Below are 17,085 nucleotides of genomic sequence, written 5' to 3' on the forward strand. Positions count from 1 at the left end.
TTCGAATTTCTGCTTTTTTCCGATCTGAAGCAAGCATTTTGAGAGGTGTTTTGACAATTCAGAACCACCAAATGGACCTTAATTTCCAAACATTACATATTTGCATATGTCTTTAATTTTACCCTGTTGAAAAGTTTGGTAAAAGGTCACTTCATTTTGTTGATCAAACCTAATACTACTCATCCATCTTCTATTGTTCTTTGTTCTAAAGCATCATCAATACAGTGGATACATCCCTGAATTCATCACAATTGAAGTCAGTCAAGACCATTTCTCAAATAGAGACTTCAATTAGAGAGCTACAAACAGACAAAGACAAACCATTACATTCTCCTGATATACGTGGTAAAACATGGCCAGTAGACAGCAAAATATCTCGATTTTCATCCATTTCATCCAGTGAGAGAAGCATCAGATCAATCCCCATAACCAACACGAGGGCTCAAAAAAAGCAAACTGGCCTACAACAAGATGCACTCAGACCTCAACGGCAAGATAAACTAAAACAAACTTCGAACGTCTGCTTCAGGGAAGTTACCAAGCCTCCAACGTTTGTAAGCATAAGCCCTAAAAACCTCAGACATGTTGAAAAAAGGGAAAGCAGACCACAAAATTTAGCAGGCTATCAAAAGAAGACGCAATCCCAGGACCCTACTTTAGTTCGAATCCGGCTTGGATTGATTAAAACAGGGAGGATTATAAACTCTACTGCCCACGTGTCTAATCTGGAGAAGATCAAGGGAAGCAGTGAAGAGAACAACCCAAAAATTCAGAGCGATGGACATCCTGCTGTTTCAGAAAAGTTACAACAACCTGTTCATACAAAAATAATTTTAGGGGCAACCACGCAGATAACAAGACCTACCATGTGTCAGAAACCTCTAAACCACCCACAACTCTACAAAAAATCAACACCTATAAAACCAGCCTCATCACCTAAAGCTACCACAAGCCAAAAGGATATTTTTCAAGAACTGAAAAATGGAAGTTCTCCAAAGGAATACAGTGAACTGGTTTCATCAAGGTCATCAACAAGGCAAAACCGAGCTTCAGAGGACTGTAACACCACCAATGATGGTTCTAATGAAAGTAATATGATGATTAACTCCTCCCAACACAATCAAACCAATGCCAATGACAACCAAGAGTCTAAACCAAAGATCAGGCCTCACTCCGCCGCTTCCGAGACAGACACTTCCGTCATCAAATCCCATAACAATAATGCATCAGATCAGTGCGGACGACTGAGCGGCTTCCAGTTCCCTTTGAAGAGTCCCAGATCATTCACAGAATGCGGTCAGCTGAGCAGAATCTGTAGACCTATGATCAAAAGAACACCTGACAGTAGACCGACATACTTCAAAACTCCTCAGGCATGGAGAAGATCTTCCTCAAACCAAACAGCGAACACAGGGAGGGATGTCAGAAATGCATCCCAAAATAGACACAACCTTTCAGATTCAGAATCTTCTAAATCCTCTTCAAGCGAAGCGACCTTGCATGAAGATTACAGATTCGGAAGAAATTTCAGGGGTATACGGTTATACAAGAAGTGTGATACTAGTTGTCCAACTAAATTTGATGACAACAAATGTGATGCAGCTGGTTGCATGCCGCAGTGTCCATTCACTCTAGATCAACGACAAGAGCCCAAACACACACTTCATACTACAGATTGTGACAGATTTAGAGAAATAAACCACCCATGGTTAAGAGAGCAAGAAGACCCCCCACCATTACAGCCATCTGTAGTCACAGACATGAGGAGTGGAGCTGATGTACAGTCCTGTCCTGAAGAATGCCTGTGTACAGGTAAGTGCAAAGACAAATTGCTGGAATTACATTAGAAGGATTGAATGTAAGGACACAAATATATACATAGCAGCCTCATATAAATTTTGTATAAACAATCTAAGCATGTAGAATATCATGTGTCAGATAGGAAGACTTAAACTAGTCATTAGTGGCACATGTTTGGGCGAGAATCACAGTTAGTACTTCTCATACCTATAGGGTTAGGGATTTGAAAATCTAAATATTTTACTTAGGTGCACAATATAATACTTCATACTTATAACTCAAAATTATGTGGCTACAAACAACCAACAATCCAGAACACTGTAGCAACTGCATCGAAAAGCCACTTTGTAGAACACCTTAGAAATTGCATAGCAAGTGTTAAAAATCACTCAGAACACTTTAGCAACAGCATAGCAATGTGCTAAAAATCACTGAGAATACCTTGGCAATCGCATAGCAACATGCTATACCTCACTGACCTGGTAATATGAGCAAGCACCACTTGCATATTTGTCAGAGAAACATAAAAAATAATCTGATACTGGCCTGCAACTCTAATATTTATATACACTAATTGTAATTAAAACTGTCTAGGGCGTGCCGTAAAATGAACACTCGCCAAGCGCCAAATGCGAGTAAAATCTGTTGTCGAGTATATGAAACGGTGTCAATCACCATGTTGGCTGGTAGCAGTTTTATGAAACAATGCAAAATCGTGAGAACATGAACAAACTCGGGCCAGATGACGGGGCAGTGTTGAATCGTCACGAAAGTTTAAGCCGTGTCAATTTAAAAATTCAAGCTTAAGAAGATGCGAAAGGGAACTCAATTCATTACTCACATGCTATGTGGTAAGTTTTCTGTGTGAAAACATCCAAAGCACGAGCACAGAAATCCGCGTCCCACATCAGACAGTGCGCGCAGGGGCGTCATGCAAGCCAAAATTCTGGTGGGGCACAATCTGAGACGTTGCAATTGTTTTTTGACGGGTGATATGGATCATGTTAGGAGGGGTCAGGGAGTTTCTCCCCCTGAAAATTTTTAAATTCTGGCTGCTAAACATACCATTTCAATGCAGTTTGGGAGGGACAGAGATACCTTAACGGAGCTAGCAGCAACCCTCCTCTATCTGAGGACTAAGTTAAAGTATCTATTTTGTAAGTTTAAGTAAAAGACAGGTTGATGAAAGAACTGTAAGCTCAAATTCAAAAGCTTTTGAAGTCTACTTCATTAAACCATGTTTACACACACACTTACTGTACACTTAGGCGTACAACACATGATTTTAAAAACAGTACCATTGCAGTTTTTATGTTATGATTTTAAATTGGTATGTGACCTAAGAACGATCTTACATTAAAGGTACATAAAGGTGCTGAGGTCTGACTTTGTGGTGCTCTAAAATTAAGTTATTTTAATATTAATATGTGATGAAGGACTTTGAAAGAAGTTTGACAGATTTCAGTGCTGAATAAGGTTAACACTACCCCGTTTATTTGAAAATGGTTAATATTTGACAGAAATGTAAAAAATTAAGCAAATCAAATGTAATATGTAACATTACTTTAGTAAAATCATTGAAATACTGTAGTTACACTGCTCATTATTATATTTTAAATAAGGAACTTGTAAAGAGTAATTTATGAGCTAACAGAAAAGCCAGTAACTTGTAACTTGTACATTTAACCTACTATGGCTTATTGGCTTTGTATGGCAGGCAGTAACGTTAGCCAACTAGTTTACGGTTATACTAGGCTAGCTATCGATAACGTTACACTGACACAGCTTAAGTTAATGCTCTGAATTCGCAGCTAATATAAAATCCATAACTTTTTGATCAAGTTAAAATTTCCAGGTCAACCACAAATAATCCCACTACCTTTTAATATCATCCGATAACTAATTCAATGCCGATTTGTTGCTTTGCCCACTTACCACTTCAAGACCATCTGTAAAACATTGCCAGCTCAACGTGCGAGACGAGTGAGTTGCTTAAACATACACAGCAAAGATTCTCGAGCGATACGATTAGATTTGATATACACAGACACCATATTAGGAAAAAGGGGCGGGGATGCTGACCGATTTATTACACATCCAGAAGAATACATTTGAGTCGTTATAGGGTCTGGTAATTATGGAGCATAATAGGAATAAAGTTGTGAAATTTTTTTTATCAAAATCTGAGGGAAAAACTGAGGGGGCACGTGCATTCACTTTGAATGGGCATGACGCCACTGAGGGCGCGAATACTGAATTGAGCTCTCTTTCACGTATTATTGTGCTTGAACAGACATATACAGACAATGCCTGTCTTGGCAAGTATCCTTGTAACCATTATGACTTAACTGAATGTAAATAGTTAGTTAAAAAAAACGCATGTGTAACAGTATATTGGATCCATGCATTAGCTTAATGTGACAGTATTCCTGCTGCTGTCTGTGTTTTAATGTTAATAAAACAACAAAAGACACAGAACAATCAGTCATTGCTCTTGACTAAATAACTTCTGTAACTTTAATAAAGATTAATCTATGTTTCATACCTGGTAAAAAATATTTATGGACGGTACATTTTCTTAAGGTACCAGCCATTGGCAGGAGTGGCAAAAAGTCGTTTTAGGCCCTGTGTGTGACTGCTCTTTGGGATCATGTGATTAGACTGTGATGTCACTGTCCAAAGGGTAAATGCTCAAGACTCAGTATCTATATATGAACCCTATAAACCCAAATATTTATTATAGGCTATACAGAGTGTTTGTTATATATAATCCACAAAGGACAAACTGTAAATGGTAGCGTGCGCAATAGGGACTCTGCCTTATCATCAAGCACAGGCCTGTCTAAACACATTGAGATAACCCTGTTTTGAGGTAAAAGCAACACTGACGCTCAACGGCACTTCAGTGGCCACTGCATACGCCACAAACACTGCACATGTGAACAGAGCGCATGAGACAGACAGGCACCGGAATACAAAGCTGTAAAATGTGAGTAGGCCTATAGTTTTGATGACATGAGAAGCACAAATCAAAATTAAAGTTTTGTTTTGTACCGTTATGTGGTACTGTGAGTTTAGGTTAATATGAAAGATTGCATAAAGTTATGTATTTCAGAATATTTAATGAGAATGTTTTAATATTTAAAATTTAATTGAATATAGAATGGACAAGAGAGTTGGAAAATAAGTGGACTTGATGACGTCAGCAGAACGGGATAGTTGTTGGTTGATAGGGTATTGCTTGTTAATGAATTATTTTGCTCCATAAACTGCATAATCATATATTTTTGAACCGGGAAAAGACGCGTTATCCTTAAAGAGTCCCGTTGTAGGCTAATCTACATTCTGTCGCGTTGTTTTACATAGTCACCGATCTTGTAATTCATTAATCACAGTAATAGCCTAATTTTCCTGCTTGATACGTCATGCTTAGTAAAGTGGAAATGGGCTAAATAGCTGTACAAAACAAGCTAAAACAAACACAGTCATACGGCTAAGAGTTAAATATCAGAGTGCCGCACAAATATCATATTACCCAACGACCCGAATCCCTAATTTCAGGTCGACCCGCGCACTGAGCATGCGCGCTGCATCCCCCAGTCTCCCGTTAGTTTCCTTGGTAACGAAAAAAAAGGGTGGAGGAAGGAACGAGGTGCATCGAGCTGCGAATAGAAAGGCGAGAGGCAGAGTGAAAGAAAGAGGAAGAGAGGTGAACCTGAACACATGATCATTCCCTAACGCCTGTTCAACTGCCGCCTTAGCCTACTTATAGCCTACTTTATTAGACTGTAAAACAGCGGAGAAAGGCAGAAAAAAGGACGAGAAAAAAATACATCCTGCGATCGCTACAAAAACAGGGATTGGTAAGTGGGAAGAGTGATTCCCTTTAATTACTCGTTATCACTCGAATCCTTTTGAGGTAAATACACGAAAAATTCCGGAGATTATGTGTGCACGAACCCATGAACATGCTGATGTTTGTCTTCCCCGTAATTTACAAACAGCTAGTAACGTTTAAAATTTGAGTAAAATTAAAATCATTCTCCATGAAAGACGCACATCATACAGAGTCGCTTGAAGGAAATGTCTCTTGTTGTGTTTAAAGAGCGTCTTAGTGCGTGGGAAAGGTCGAGCCGTGGGTGATTAATCCGATAAAGAGATTTGCTGAGTGCTTCTGTAATAATTCATTATTTGTTGCTTATTTCTGTGGCATATGCTGTTAATATAGGCCGACAACTCAGTGGGAGCATTTAAAGTGGACCAGGCTGGGAAATAGGAGCACTAAAATATAGCACACACAGGTGTTTGTCTTTCTGAGCCAGATTATTTACTGTTTACTGTCTAATCTTAATTTTTTTCCCAATTAATCCTGTTGTTTCTAAGTAACTACATATTATCCATGCAAAACAGTGTAGGGAAGAGTGGGGTAAGCTGTGACACTTTTTGCTTAAATTGTCCGTTTGGCCAGGGAATAAGAAATAGGACTTAAATTAGATAAAACTAATATTTCAAGATTGCTGCTGTACAGTGTAATTTGAAAATAGCATAACATTGGGCCATAGATATACAGCTTCTGAATATTATTATATTATATTAATATAGCCTAGATGTTATTGTGAACAACACTATAATACGTCTTATTTTTTAAGAATATTTGAATGTAGCTATACCACTTACATTTAAAATAATATTATCACAACTAATATAACTAATATTCATATAAACAAAATCACTTTAAGTTGTATTTTGCTGTATATTTTTTACATTTTAAAAATTTTGTATTCAAAATATTTAATATACCACTTACATTTCAAATAAAATTATTTGAATTCCTTTCAAATTAATAATTACAATTATAATATTAATAGAAACAAAACTATTTTAGATCATATTTTGCTTAATTGAATTTAAAAGTTTACTATTCAGGATATTTGAAGGTAGTTATATATTTTGTGGTATGATTTGTAATAGTGTATTTGGATGCAAAGCTTATTGTCTCCTTTACATTTTAATAATTTGATTAATCCTTAGCCAAATAATTTGGATTGTTGTATAAATGGGCAATTCACCAACATGCCTGATATGTTGGGTTTTTTTTGTGGATACATGATTTGACACAAAATTAATATTACTTGCTATGTATAAAAATGTACTTTCACATGCAAAAAAAAAAAGAAGTGGTTTTAGCATTAAAAAAGCTTATACATTTTCTCATGTGCAGCACCTTAAATATGATCATATGACAAATCTATGCACAGTTTGCTAGGTTTAAGGGCAGCACAGTTTAGGATTTATAGTGTAATAACACCTTGCCTGATTAAATGTACTGAATGTTGAATGTTCATTCTTTCACACAGACATGTCAGAAATTGTGCCCCCTGAAGTGAGACCTAAACCTGTCGTCCCAGCTAAGCCCTCTCATGTGGCACCACCTTCTGGCGCTCCATTTTTGCCTTCACCCCAAGGAGCAGGGGGTGAAGGTCAAGGGTCAGGTCGAGGATCTGCATTGCTTGGATACATCGGTATAGACACCATCATCGAGCAAATGCGGAAGAAGACCATGAAGACAGGCTTTGACTTCAACATTATGGTGGTTGGTGGGTGGGAGAGTGATAAAGTTTCTGTTTTTATAGTTTTTCCCGATTGACTGTTGTTTCTTACCATTCCTCCTCGCTTTCTCTCTCCAGGTCAGAGTGGTCTTGGGAAGTCCACTTTAGTGAATACTCTCTTTAAGTCACAGGTGAGCAGGAGGAGCGCAAGCTGGAGTCGTGATGATAAGATTCCAAAGACTGTTGAGATTAAATCTGTCTCGCATGGTAAGAGAATATTGATCATGACTTCTAAACATGTAACACTGTCTCAGTCAGTCAACTTTTAGCAAAGACTTTAGATTTACAAAGACAGTGCACTCATATTACTATGAATGGGAGAAAGTGCCAAAGTGCATCATGCAATATGGTGGAATAAATCCCGCCTTCTAAATAAAAGAGCCAAACACCAATTGGTAAAATCATTGCGCCACTGCAGCTGCCTTTAGATGCTGAGTTTGCTCTCGAAACAGTCAGTGTTCTGACACGCGCGCTTATGACACATTGCACATTTGTAATGGCTGGTCAAGCCTGAAAAATGCAGGGTTTTTTTTGTCATGTTTGAGCATTTAGAAAGTTGTTGTCAGATTTCAAAGAGGAAATGTAATCATATGCTTGGTGATCAGCTTTGGAGAATTTGATGTTTCCCCATTGAGAGAGTTAGGAGCTGTGTTTGCATGACTGAAATAGCTGCCCGATAGGCGTTTCAAAGATGGCCGACGAGTTAAATGACTTGCCTTGAGGGGCCTTTGGCTTTTAGCCACTGTTTGCTATAGGACAGACCTTCTACCGGACAGAAATAGACAACATGGGCTAATTAAGAAAGACTCAGTTAGTGTATGCTCACGTAATCAATACACCAGGAACTGGAGCACAGTGGTGACCTATAGTGTGTATGGCACTTGTGAGTAAGATGTGTGTAGACTGGCATGTGTTGTGCCCAGGGTAAGTCAGGAGGCCAGCTGATGGTGAATCATCTTAGTTAAGAGAACAGCTGGCAAACTAAATGATACCATATGCATCCAAATGGTGTTCAGAAAAAGGCACTAACAGGTTAGATATTTAATATATTTCATGTTTTAACCATGTGTAGAGCCCTGTGTTATATTGTTCTGTAGGTTGTGTTAAATTGAAGTCATTCGAAATCAGGTGTAAATATTTGAAATACCATTACATTGTGTCTGGATAAACGTGTCTGAATTAAAAGTGTAGTTCACCCAAAAATGACAACTGTCATTATTTACTCTCCTTCATGTTGTTCCACACCTGTATGACTTTCTTCCGTGGAACACAAAAGGAGATATTTTTAAAGAGATAGTTCACCCAAAAATTCTGTCAAAATTGACTCACCCTCAGGTCATTCAAAACCCATAAAACTTTGGTTAAACTTTAAAACACAAGGTAAGATAGGCTATTTTTAATGAAACCTAAGAGGTTTCTGTCTCTCCATTGAAATTCATGCTAACTAAAGCATTTAAAAGGATCATAAATGTATTGTAAAACAAATCTATATAAATCAAGTGGTTTAATCCAAGTCTTGTGAAGGGATGCAACCGATTTAATTGAGGCTTTTATTTACATCTAAACAATGATAAACACATAGATAGTGCACAAATGCATGTCTGTCGTGTATTGCGTTTTTTTGTTGTATGGTTTTGCTTTCAGTAACTTGCAGCGACAGAGATATGAGCTGTGTGTCCTCTAAAGGTTCTAGATCCAGTCACTGTTCTCCACCGGAGCTGCTCACGTCAGTTTTGTGTTGTACGTGCGACCCAGATGCTCTGCTCTCCACCCAGATGTAAAAGCTGCTATCAGTTAATGAAGATTTGACGTATGAACTCGTGGCTCGATTGGACTCTTGTCGTACCAAGTGATATGACCTTTCAGTTTTATGGACGTCGCCATCTTTGATATTACTTTGGTCACTGTCGCTTTAGTTACTGGTAAGAAAATACGGGCTTGACTAATGTTGCACGTTCAAAGACGCTACTGTAAGTTGCTGTGTGAACGGGACATTTCCAGACTCACACTTGTAAGTAAATGCGGTTGTCAACCCCAAAAACTTAAGTTTTGCCTAAGTTTTGGTTACCTGAAAGAGAAACCTCTCAAATCCTCTCAGATATTTGTGTTTCAAAGATTAACCAAAGTCTTATAGGATTGAATCGACATGAGGGTGAGTAAATGATGACAGAATCTTTATTTTCGGGTGAACTATCCTTTTTTGGGTTTTTGTCCATATAGTGCACAACATTGGACCCCAGTGACTTTCATTGTATGGGAAAAATAACGGAGGTTATCTTGTGACATTGAACCACTGTATCATGTCTGATCCCATGTTATAGACTGGTATTTAAACAGAAAACATCACTATAATCTAACATGTTGCATTTGTAGCTCTGATAAATGTTGATTTTGCAGTGATTGAGGAAGGAGGGGTGAAGATGAAGTTAACAGTCGTTGATACACCAGGCTTTGGAGACCAAATCAACAACGATAATTGGTGAGTATTGTGTGATTTCTGTTAAATCCAGAGGACTCATAGCTTTTTTCAAACAATTTAGTTTTTGCAAATGATCCAAAATGCCATCACTGCATCGGAGAAACAGAGGACATGCATTCGTGTCAGCCGCTACTAACTGGCATCAAAAACATGTTCAAAGTGTGAGGGTCAGTGTTTTGACTTCCAGATTTGCACTTAATTTCCAAAGACAAGAATCAGATTGTTGGTAGAGATGCCAAATGTGAGTCTGGTTTGGCAGCTCGCCCTCAGTAATCACAGCCAAGGGTCTCAGTAAAGCAACACAGTATTTTTCTGTCATTCAAATGCCTCAGACAAAATGCTGCTGCGTTGGGGGTTGAATCTTGTGTTGCTGACTGTCATGACAATGAAAAACATTTAATTCATGAATAAATGAAGCGTACCTAAAACTTTAACACTGTTGTTTTACTGCCTTTGACAAAAAAGTATGTTTTTTTCCATGTGCTTCTATTTTGTTTCAAAGTTTTATGTACTCTAACACAACTCTACACATGTCACACTGTTGATTTGTTCCTTTTTGTTCTTAGCTGGGAGCCCATATCCAAATACATCAATGAACAATATGAGAAGTTTTTAAAAGAAGAAGTCAACATTGCTCGCAAGAAACGCATCCCTGATACCCGAGTGCACTGCTGCTTGTACTTCATATCCCCAACTGGACACTCGTAAGTTTACATATTTTACTTTGGCTCACATAGCTACCATGTAAAACGGCTCACATAGTGTGTACACTTAAGCATACTTTTTAAAGATACCTTATTACAGAAATAATATACTTCAAAAGAATACTTAAGTTCAAACTCAATATAATGCTTTTAGACACTTAATTGCTTGTTATTTGCAATAAAATTAAAGTACATTATAGTTTACATTCATATCAAATGCAATTAGTTGAACTTAAGAGTGCTTTTTCGACCCACTTAAGTAGGAATAAAAAGTACATTAAAGTACATCTTTAATTTCATAATTAGTTCTATTGCTTTTGAAATATAGTTAAAGCGTATTGCCGAATGTACTGACAAGCATTAATGATAAACTAAAATATAATGTAATGTCATTTCTATTGAAACTTGTATGCCATATATATATTTTAAGTACACGTTTGTAATGAAGGCCTTGTGTCACAGACAGGGCTTCGATTGAACCAGGATTAGGCTTTAGTTCAATTAGGGCATTTAAGTAGCTTTTATAAACATTCCTTAGAAAAAACGGCACCTTGAGACAAAACAATATGACATATTACATATTTTAAGATATGTCATATTTTAAGACGTGTCAGAGCAAGTTGCTTTCAGTTAAAACACTTCAAACATTCATTTTAGTCTGGGCCTAGGCTTAAGTTTTGTCTGTGAAACCGGCGGTTTAAATATAGCCAACTTTACCTGTCTGCCAAACCCACCGGTTCTTTTCCACCACCATCTTTATCCAGCTGTTTAGCTGAAATCAAAGATTGGCTTTCAGCCAACTTCTTGAAGGTAAATGGCAACAAAACTGAGGCTTTGCTTGTTGGGACTAGATCTGTTTTGTCTAAAACTAATTGTCTTTCTTTGTACATTGACAATACTGCAATCGGTCCTTCTTCACAGGTTAAAAGTTTGGGTGTCATCATGGATAGCACACTATCCTCTGAAGCTCAAATTAATAATATCACGCAGATTGCATACTTCCACTTGCGTAATATTAACCGTCTCCGTCCCTTTCTTTCAAATAATAATACTGCAGTTCTTATTCACGCACTGGTCACTACACGTATAGACTATTGTATTGCTCTTCTCACAGGTGTTCCCTCCAAATTGCTACATAAGCTTCAGTTGGTTCAGAATTCTGGAGCTCGTGTTCTATCTAGAACACCTTATACTGAGCACATTTCGCCAGTTCTTCAGCAATTGCACTGGCTTCCAGTAAAGTATAGAGTTGAATTCAAGATCCTGCTACTCACTTATAAGGCACTCCATAATCTTGCACCCTATTACCTTTCACAACTTCTCCATGTTTACACTCCTTCACGGGCTCTCAGATCTTCATCTTCAATTTCTCTTGTGGTACCTCGGATTCGACTTACTACCATGGGTGACAGATCTTTTAGTTATGCTGCTCCCCGCCTATGGAACTCTCTTCCCCTTGATGTTCGCAATAGCGACTGCTTGTTGACTTTTAAAATGCGTCTTAAGACATATCTTTTTATACAAGGTTTTTTATTACATGTTGTATTGAGTTTTTAATGCACCTTATTTGTATGTGGCTTGTTTGTTGTGTGTATTGTCTTATGCAGTGACCTGTTTATTGCTTGTAAGGTGACCTTGGGTGTTATGAAAGGCGCCATTAAATAAAATGCATTATTATTATTATTATTATTATTATTAAATGCAATATCGAATAACATGGTACAATTCAAATTATAATCAAGTACATTGTGCTTTATAGTATGTCAGTCAAAGTAAGTTTGCTTTAAAGCAGGAAGAGCATTTAAATTGTCATTTAAATCTTTTATTTTGACATTATTTCACAGTGCAATTTTTAAAAGTGTACATAAGTGTTAAGAAATATAGCCATGGAAGTGTACTCTCTTCAAGTACACTTAAATGGCCTTTATTTAATTTATATCATATTATGTGCAAGTACAGTTTTTTACAAATATGTTTTTAAGATTTGAAGTACATTACAAGTGCTCATTCAAAACAATTAAGTTCACGTCTTTTTCATAAGGGCAGCTAATCACATACTGAATCAGCTCACGTATTGCTGACATAGTTCAAACTGTAATTGACTAAACTGGTCTCTAGAAGACGGCAATAAGACATCTGGATTTCTGTTTGCTTCTTCAGAGTATTCACATCTCTCAGAATTCTTTTTATTATTTGTCAATAATTGAAAAATGCTTGCCATTGCAGGTTTGGTAATTAAAACAAGCCGCTGTGTTGATTTAAGACCACATGCATGAGTGCTCCTCATTCAGCCAGTAAGGTTCTGAATGCTTGAATGAGCAACAGTTGTCAAACCGTGACAGTAGGCAGACCAGTGTCCCGGCTATAAAATCAGATTACATCAGCCTATTTATCGTATATCTTCCCCCTTTATTTCCCCTTCTCAGGCTTCGCCAGTTGGATATTGAGTTCATGAAACATCTGAGTCGTGTGGTCAACATCATTCCTGTCATTGCCAAATCGGACACACTCACTCTTGAAGAGAAAATTGAATTTAAACAAAAGGTGAGAATGAAAGACGGATTCACAGGGTGATCCATTATCAAGTCAGTTACACCGATTAACTAGAGTTCGCCATAATGCCTTGCAGGTGAGGAAGGAGCTGGAAGTGTGTGGGATTGAGTGTTATCCGCAGAAAGAGTTTGATGAAGACATGGAGGATAAGAGTGATAATGATAAGATCAGGGTAAGATCTCACATGCTGTTCTATTTCTTTACATCTTTTTAATCTCTTCTTTCATCTTTGGACGCTCTCATTTGTTGGTCAGTTTGTTTTCACATTATGTTTGTCCCATTAAATCTGTGCATTACAGGAGACAATGCCCTTTGCCGTGGTAGGAAGTGATAAAGAGTACCAGGTCAATGGGAAACGAGTTTTAGGGAGGAAGACAGCCTGGGGAGTGGTGGAGGGTGAGTGGGTAGAAGTGTTTGCTGTGTTATTTTTATTTTTAACGCAGATTTGTAGATTAAAAAATGTTCTGTTGGTGTCACTATGCCAATAATATTTATAGGGATCGGCAACCTTTTTGTAATGAAGTGCCATTTTTAAATTTCCTAGTTAATCACTGTGCCATACACCCCCGCCCCCCTCGTATAAATACACATAACCCTATTTTAAAAGTTTGTAATGGCTTAATTGAATGATTTACACGTTTTACAGTTGAAACGTGATGATCAAACATTACTTGGTCAATTAAAAACTTGCTTGTTTGATTAGTAAAATAGAAATAGTGCAGAATCGTAAAAGTCCCCCTGTTGTCAATCATTTTATCCCTTTAAACTCATCTTTGATCACCAAAATATATTTAAACGTGTTTTTCTTGAAAAAAAAACTTCATGCCTTAAAATAGCTTGAATGTAACTCTACCCTCTTGCCTCATTCAGTATATGTGGTTCTATGAATATGCAAATTAGCCCCGCCTCCACTCACTCACACCAGCTCAGAGATCCACTCGTTGACGATCACAGTTTGACGTGATTGATTTCAAGGTAGTTTGTGACGTCAGAAACACCAGCGATTTCAAACCGCGCTTTTGAGACTGTCTTTGGTTCACTGCAGTTCTAAGGAGAAAATACTCAGCAATGGTGTTGACTGATGAATTTGCACATGGTTTGTCTTAAAGCAGATTAAAAACACCACATAGACATATAAACAACATAAAACGCTCCCACCACAGGGGGACTTTTAATATTTCTGAAGGAATTTTCCATAAAATTTGTTTTAAATTTGCCCAAATCCTACAAGTTTGTTTTCGAGTTTAAATGAAAGATGTGCTTTAAATGAAAGATTTCCAATGCGACCCTACTGAAGCCAACTACGTGTGAACGGAGTTTGCACATCACCGCCGTTTTGCACATCACCATCAGCTTCAATATTTGGGTAATTTTCTATATATTTTAGTCCTAGCAGAAAATCAGGTTATATATGTTTCACTCAAAACATGGACCGAAAATGCTTCCAAGAGGATTATGTTTTAGGCGGGTTTATATACTTGCACAAAATAATACAAATATGTGAACACAAGGCATTTTAATCACTTTTTTCTACCAGATGACACATTTTACCATGTCCCTAAGTGCTATTTGTAATTAAATCTCAAAAAGTTACAAAAACATACATGTGTTCTGTCTGTTTATGTACTGCTTTCCACTGTTAGTATGTACTTAGGGCATCTTATTTAGGGCAGGACAACATAAATTTCCTAATAATCACATTTCAATGAAACTTTTTGAGGTACTGCATAAAAAGAATTATCTATTTTATAGTCAACCTTGTTTATTCGCACTTGTGTACAGTATATTGTTATGTTGGTGCATGTTTCTGACAAAACAAGTTTTTTTCCCCCGTCCCTGTAGTTGAAAACCCAAACCACTGCGAATTCTCCTTACTTCGTGATTTCATGATTAGGTGATGTATGCAACTTTATTTGTTATAGTAATCATAATAGTTTATTGTATTTACTACTGTTCAAAAGATTGGGGTCAGTATGTGTTTTATTTATTTTTTAAAGATATTAATATTTAGAAGTGACAGTAAAGACATGAATAATGTTACAGGAGATTTCTATTTCAAGTAAATGCTGTTATTCTGAGCTTTCTACTCATTAAAAAATCCTGAAAAAAATGAATCACAGTTTCCACAATTTTTTTTTAACTGTATTCAACATTGATAATAATAAGAAATATTAAGCATCAAATTAGGATGATTTCTGAAGGATCATGTGACACTAAAGACTGGAGTAATGATGCTGAAAATTCAGCTTTGCGAATCACAATGACATTCATTTTCAATATATTTTTAAAATTGATTTTGATCAAATAAATGCAGCCTTGGTGAGCATAAGAGATGACTTTCAAAAACTATTAAAAATCATACTGTTCCCCAAATTTTGAACAGTAGTGTATAAACTGTATACAATTTATTTATTCAGTCAGTCATTTATTGATACATATATATATATATATATATATATATATATATATATATATATATATATATATATATATATATATATATATGACATTTTTGAAATATTTCCAAAAATATTCAACACTAATTATGTTTTCATATACTCAGGTCTCACCTCCAGGACCTGAAGGAGGTCACTCATAACATCCAATACGAGACGTACCGTGCCAAGAGGCTCAACGATAATGGAGGTCTGCATCCCATCAACTCCTCTGGCCATGAAACACAAGAAAGCAACCTGTGAAGAAGGAAAAAAACGAGCAGTATAGTAAGGATGTGAGAGGAGACATAGATTCATCTTGTAATAATTCAGCTGTGCATGCTCAGAAGATCTCATTGTCCTGGAGGTTTTGTCTTTATGCTCCTTTTAACCCTTTGTGGAACTTGTCATCATCTCTTGTCGCACAACCTTTGAAAAATTAGAAAAAATTGTTCCCCAGTTGCTCACTATGCTGATATTAGTGAGCGAGATTGCTCGTGATAATCGTGTCTTGTCCTCCGTCCTCTACTGCAACCTCTGTTAGACACATTTGAGCAGTTTAATATACTGTAGTTAGAAGGGGGATTGCACTGCCACTGCAGCTTACTCAACGGGCCTTATCTATTAAAACATTTAGCATACTTTTAGAGCCTGTGTCAATTGAACATGAGTTAGCCTACTAAATCTTAACATGCTAAGTGTTTTAATAAGTGTCATCTCTTTGGCCTTATAAGGGTACAGCAGTGTTTCTCTAAGTACTTTTTATCTTTGCTGTGTATCTCTGCCAAAGCAAGTCTCACAGGACTCTGAAGTGACCACTGAAGTATATTCCAACAGATGATTCCAAACAAGTGCAACAATTTAAACGCATGCCTGGATTCACAATGGCTAGTGCGTTTACATTGCTTTCCACGGGCCAATTAAACTTCAGGAATAAACTGAAAGAACACTGATTAAAAATGATCAGTTCCTTTTACAAATCAAGAAGTTTTTCTTCAGCACATTTTGTATGCGTGTCTGTTTGTGTGAATGAGTGAAAAGTTGCGTTTAACTAAGCTTTCTCATCATTTCGCCTATGGTAATAGTGATTTCTGTCTCTTATGTGATGAAATGTTCTTTATAATATCCCATGTGTGCCAATATTTTCAATTGTGTGTTATTACTTTTACATTCCATCTTACAATAAAACTCCCCCGATCTCTGCACAGATTGATAGGATATTATGTTGGAATCTTAGAGATTCATACTGATCTTAAATCAGTTCACCATTCATTCATCTTTTTCATATCTCATTTAATCAATGCTGGTGTGGAATAATAAAACACATTTGAACAATAATTATGAAAAATTATTTATATTGTATTTGTTTTATTTATTACGATACTTGTGTTTTAATTTAATAAACATGTTTCCCATGATTGCCTTGACTTTTTTTTCGCATCCAAAAACAGTACGTTTACCACTTCTCATTTCTTTTCTTTTTTTTTCTTTTTACACAGTTCAGC

The 17,085-nt window shown here is 36.8% G+C and overlaps 1 protein-coding gene across 4 annotated transcripts; it reads left to right on the forward strand.

Moving 5' to 3' along the window:
• Positions 1–217: 217 nt before the first annotated feature.
• Positions 218–16,998, forward strand: septin3 (septin 3). Of its 4 annotated transcripts, none has more exons than XM_077246355.1 (10): positions 218–1,812; positions 7,158–7,397; positions 7,488–7,616; positions 9,807–9,888; positions 10,455–10,592; positions 13,019–13,136; positions 13,222–13,317; positions 13,445–13,541; positions 14,988–15,039; positions 15,709–16,998. In XM_077246355.1, the coding sequence occupies exons 1-10, from the start codon at positions 867–869 to the stop codon at positions 15,842–15,844; spliced, it is 2,034 nt and encodes a 677-aa protein (XP_077102470.1). In that variant the 5' UTR covers positions 218–866; the 3' UTR covers positions 15,845–16,998. The 4 variants fall into 4 exon arrangements, with proteins under 4 accessions (XP_077102470.1, XP_077102472.1, XP_077102471.1 ...); XM_077246357.1 differs by lacking the exon at positions 218–1,812 and adding an exon at positions 4,670–4,789; XM_077246356.1 differs by lacking the exon at positions 218–1,812 and adding an exon at positions 5,427–5,663.
• Positions 16,999–17,085: the final 87 nt, after the last annotated feature.

The sequence above is a fragment of the Siphateles boraxobius genome, unplaced genomic scaffold (assembly GCF_051911475.1).
Source record: "Siphateles boraxobius isolate OS27281-9 unplaced genomic scaffold, OSU_SipBor_1 29, whole genome shotgun sequence".
Classification (NCBI taxonomy): Eukaryota; Metazoa; Chordata; class Actinopteri; order Cypriniformes; family Leuciscidae; genus Siphateles; species Siphateles boraxobius.

Coding starts and splice junctions, on each gene's coding strand:
- septin3 (XM_077246355.1), top strand. CDS start 867: ATGTGTCAGAAACCTCTAAACCACCCACAACTCTACAAAAAATCAACA. Junction 7,617..9,806: donor GATTAAATCTGTCTCGCATG/GTAAGAGAATAT, acceptor TTGATTTTGCAG/TGATTGAGGAAGGAGGGGTG. Junction 13,318..13,444: donor GTGATAATGATAAGATCAGG/GTAAGATCTCAC, acceptor TGTGCATTACAG/GAGACAATGCCCTTTGCCGT.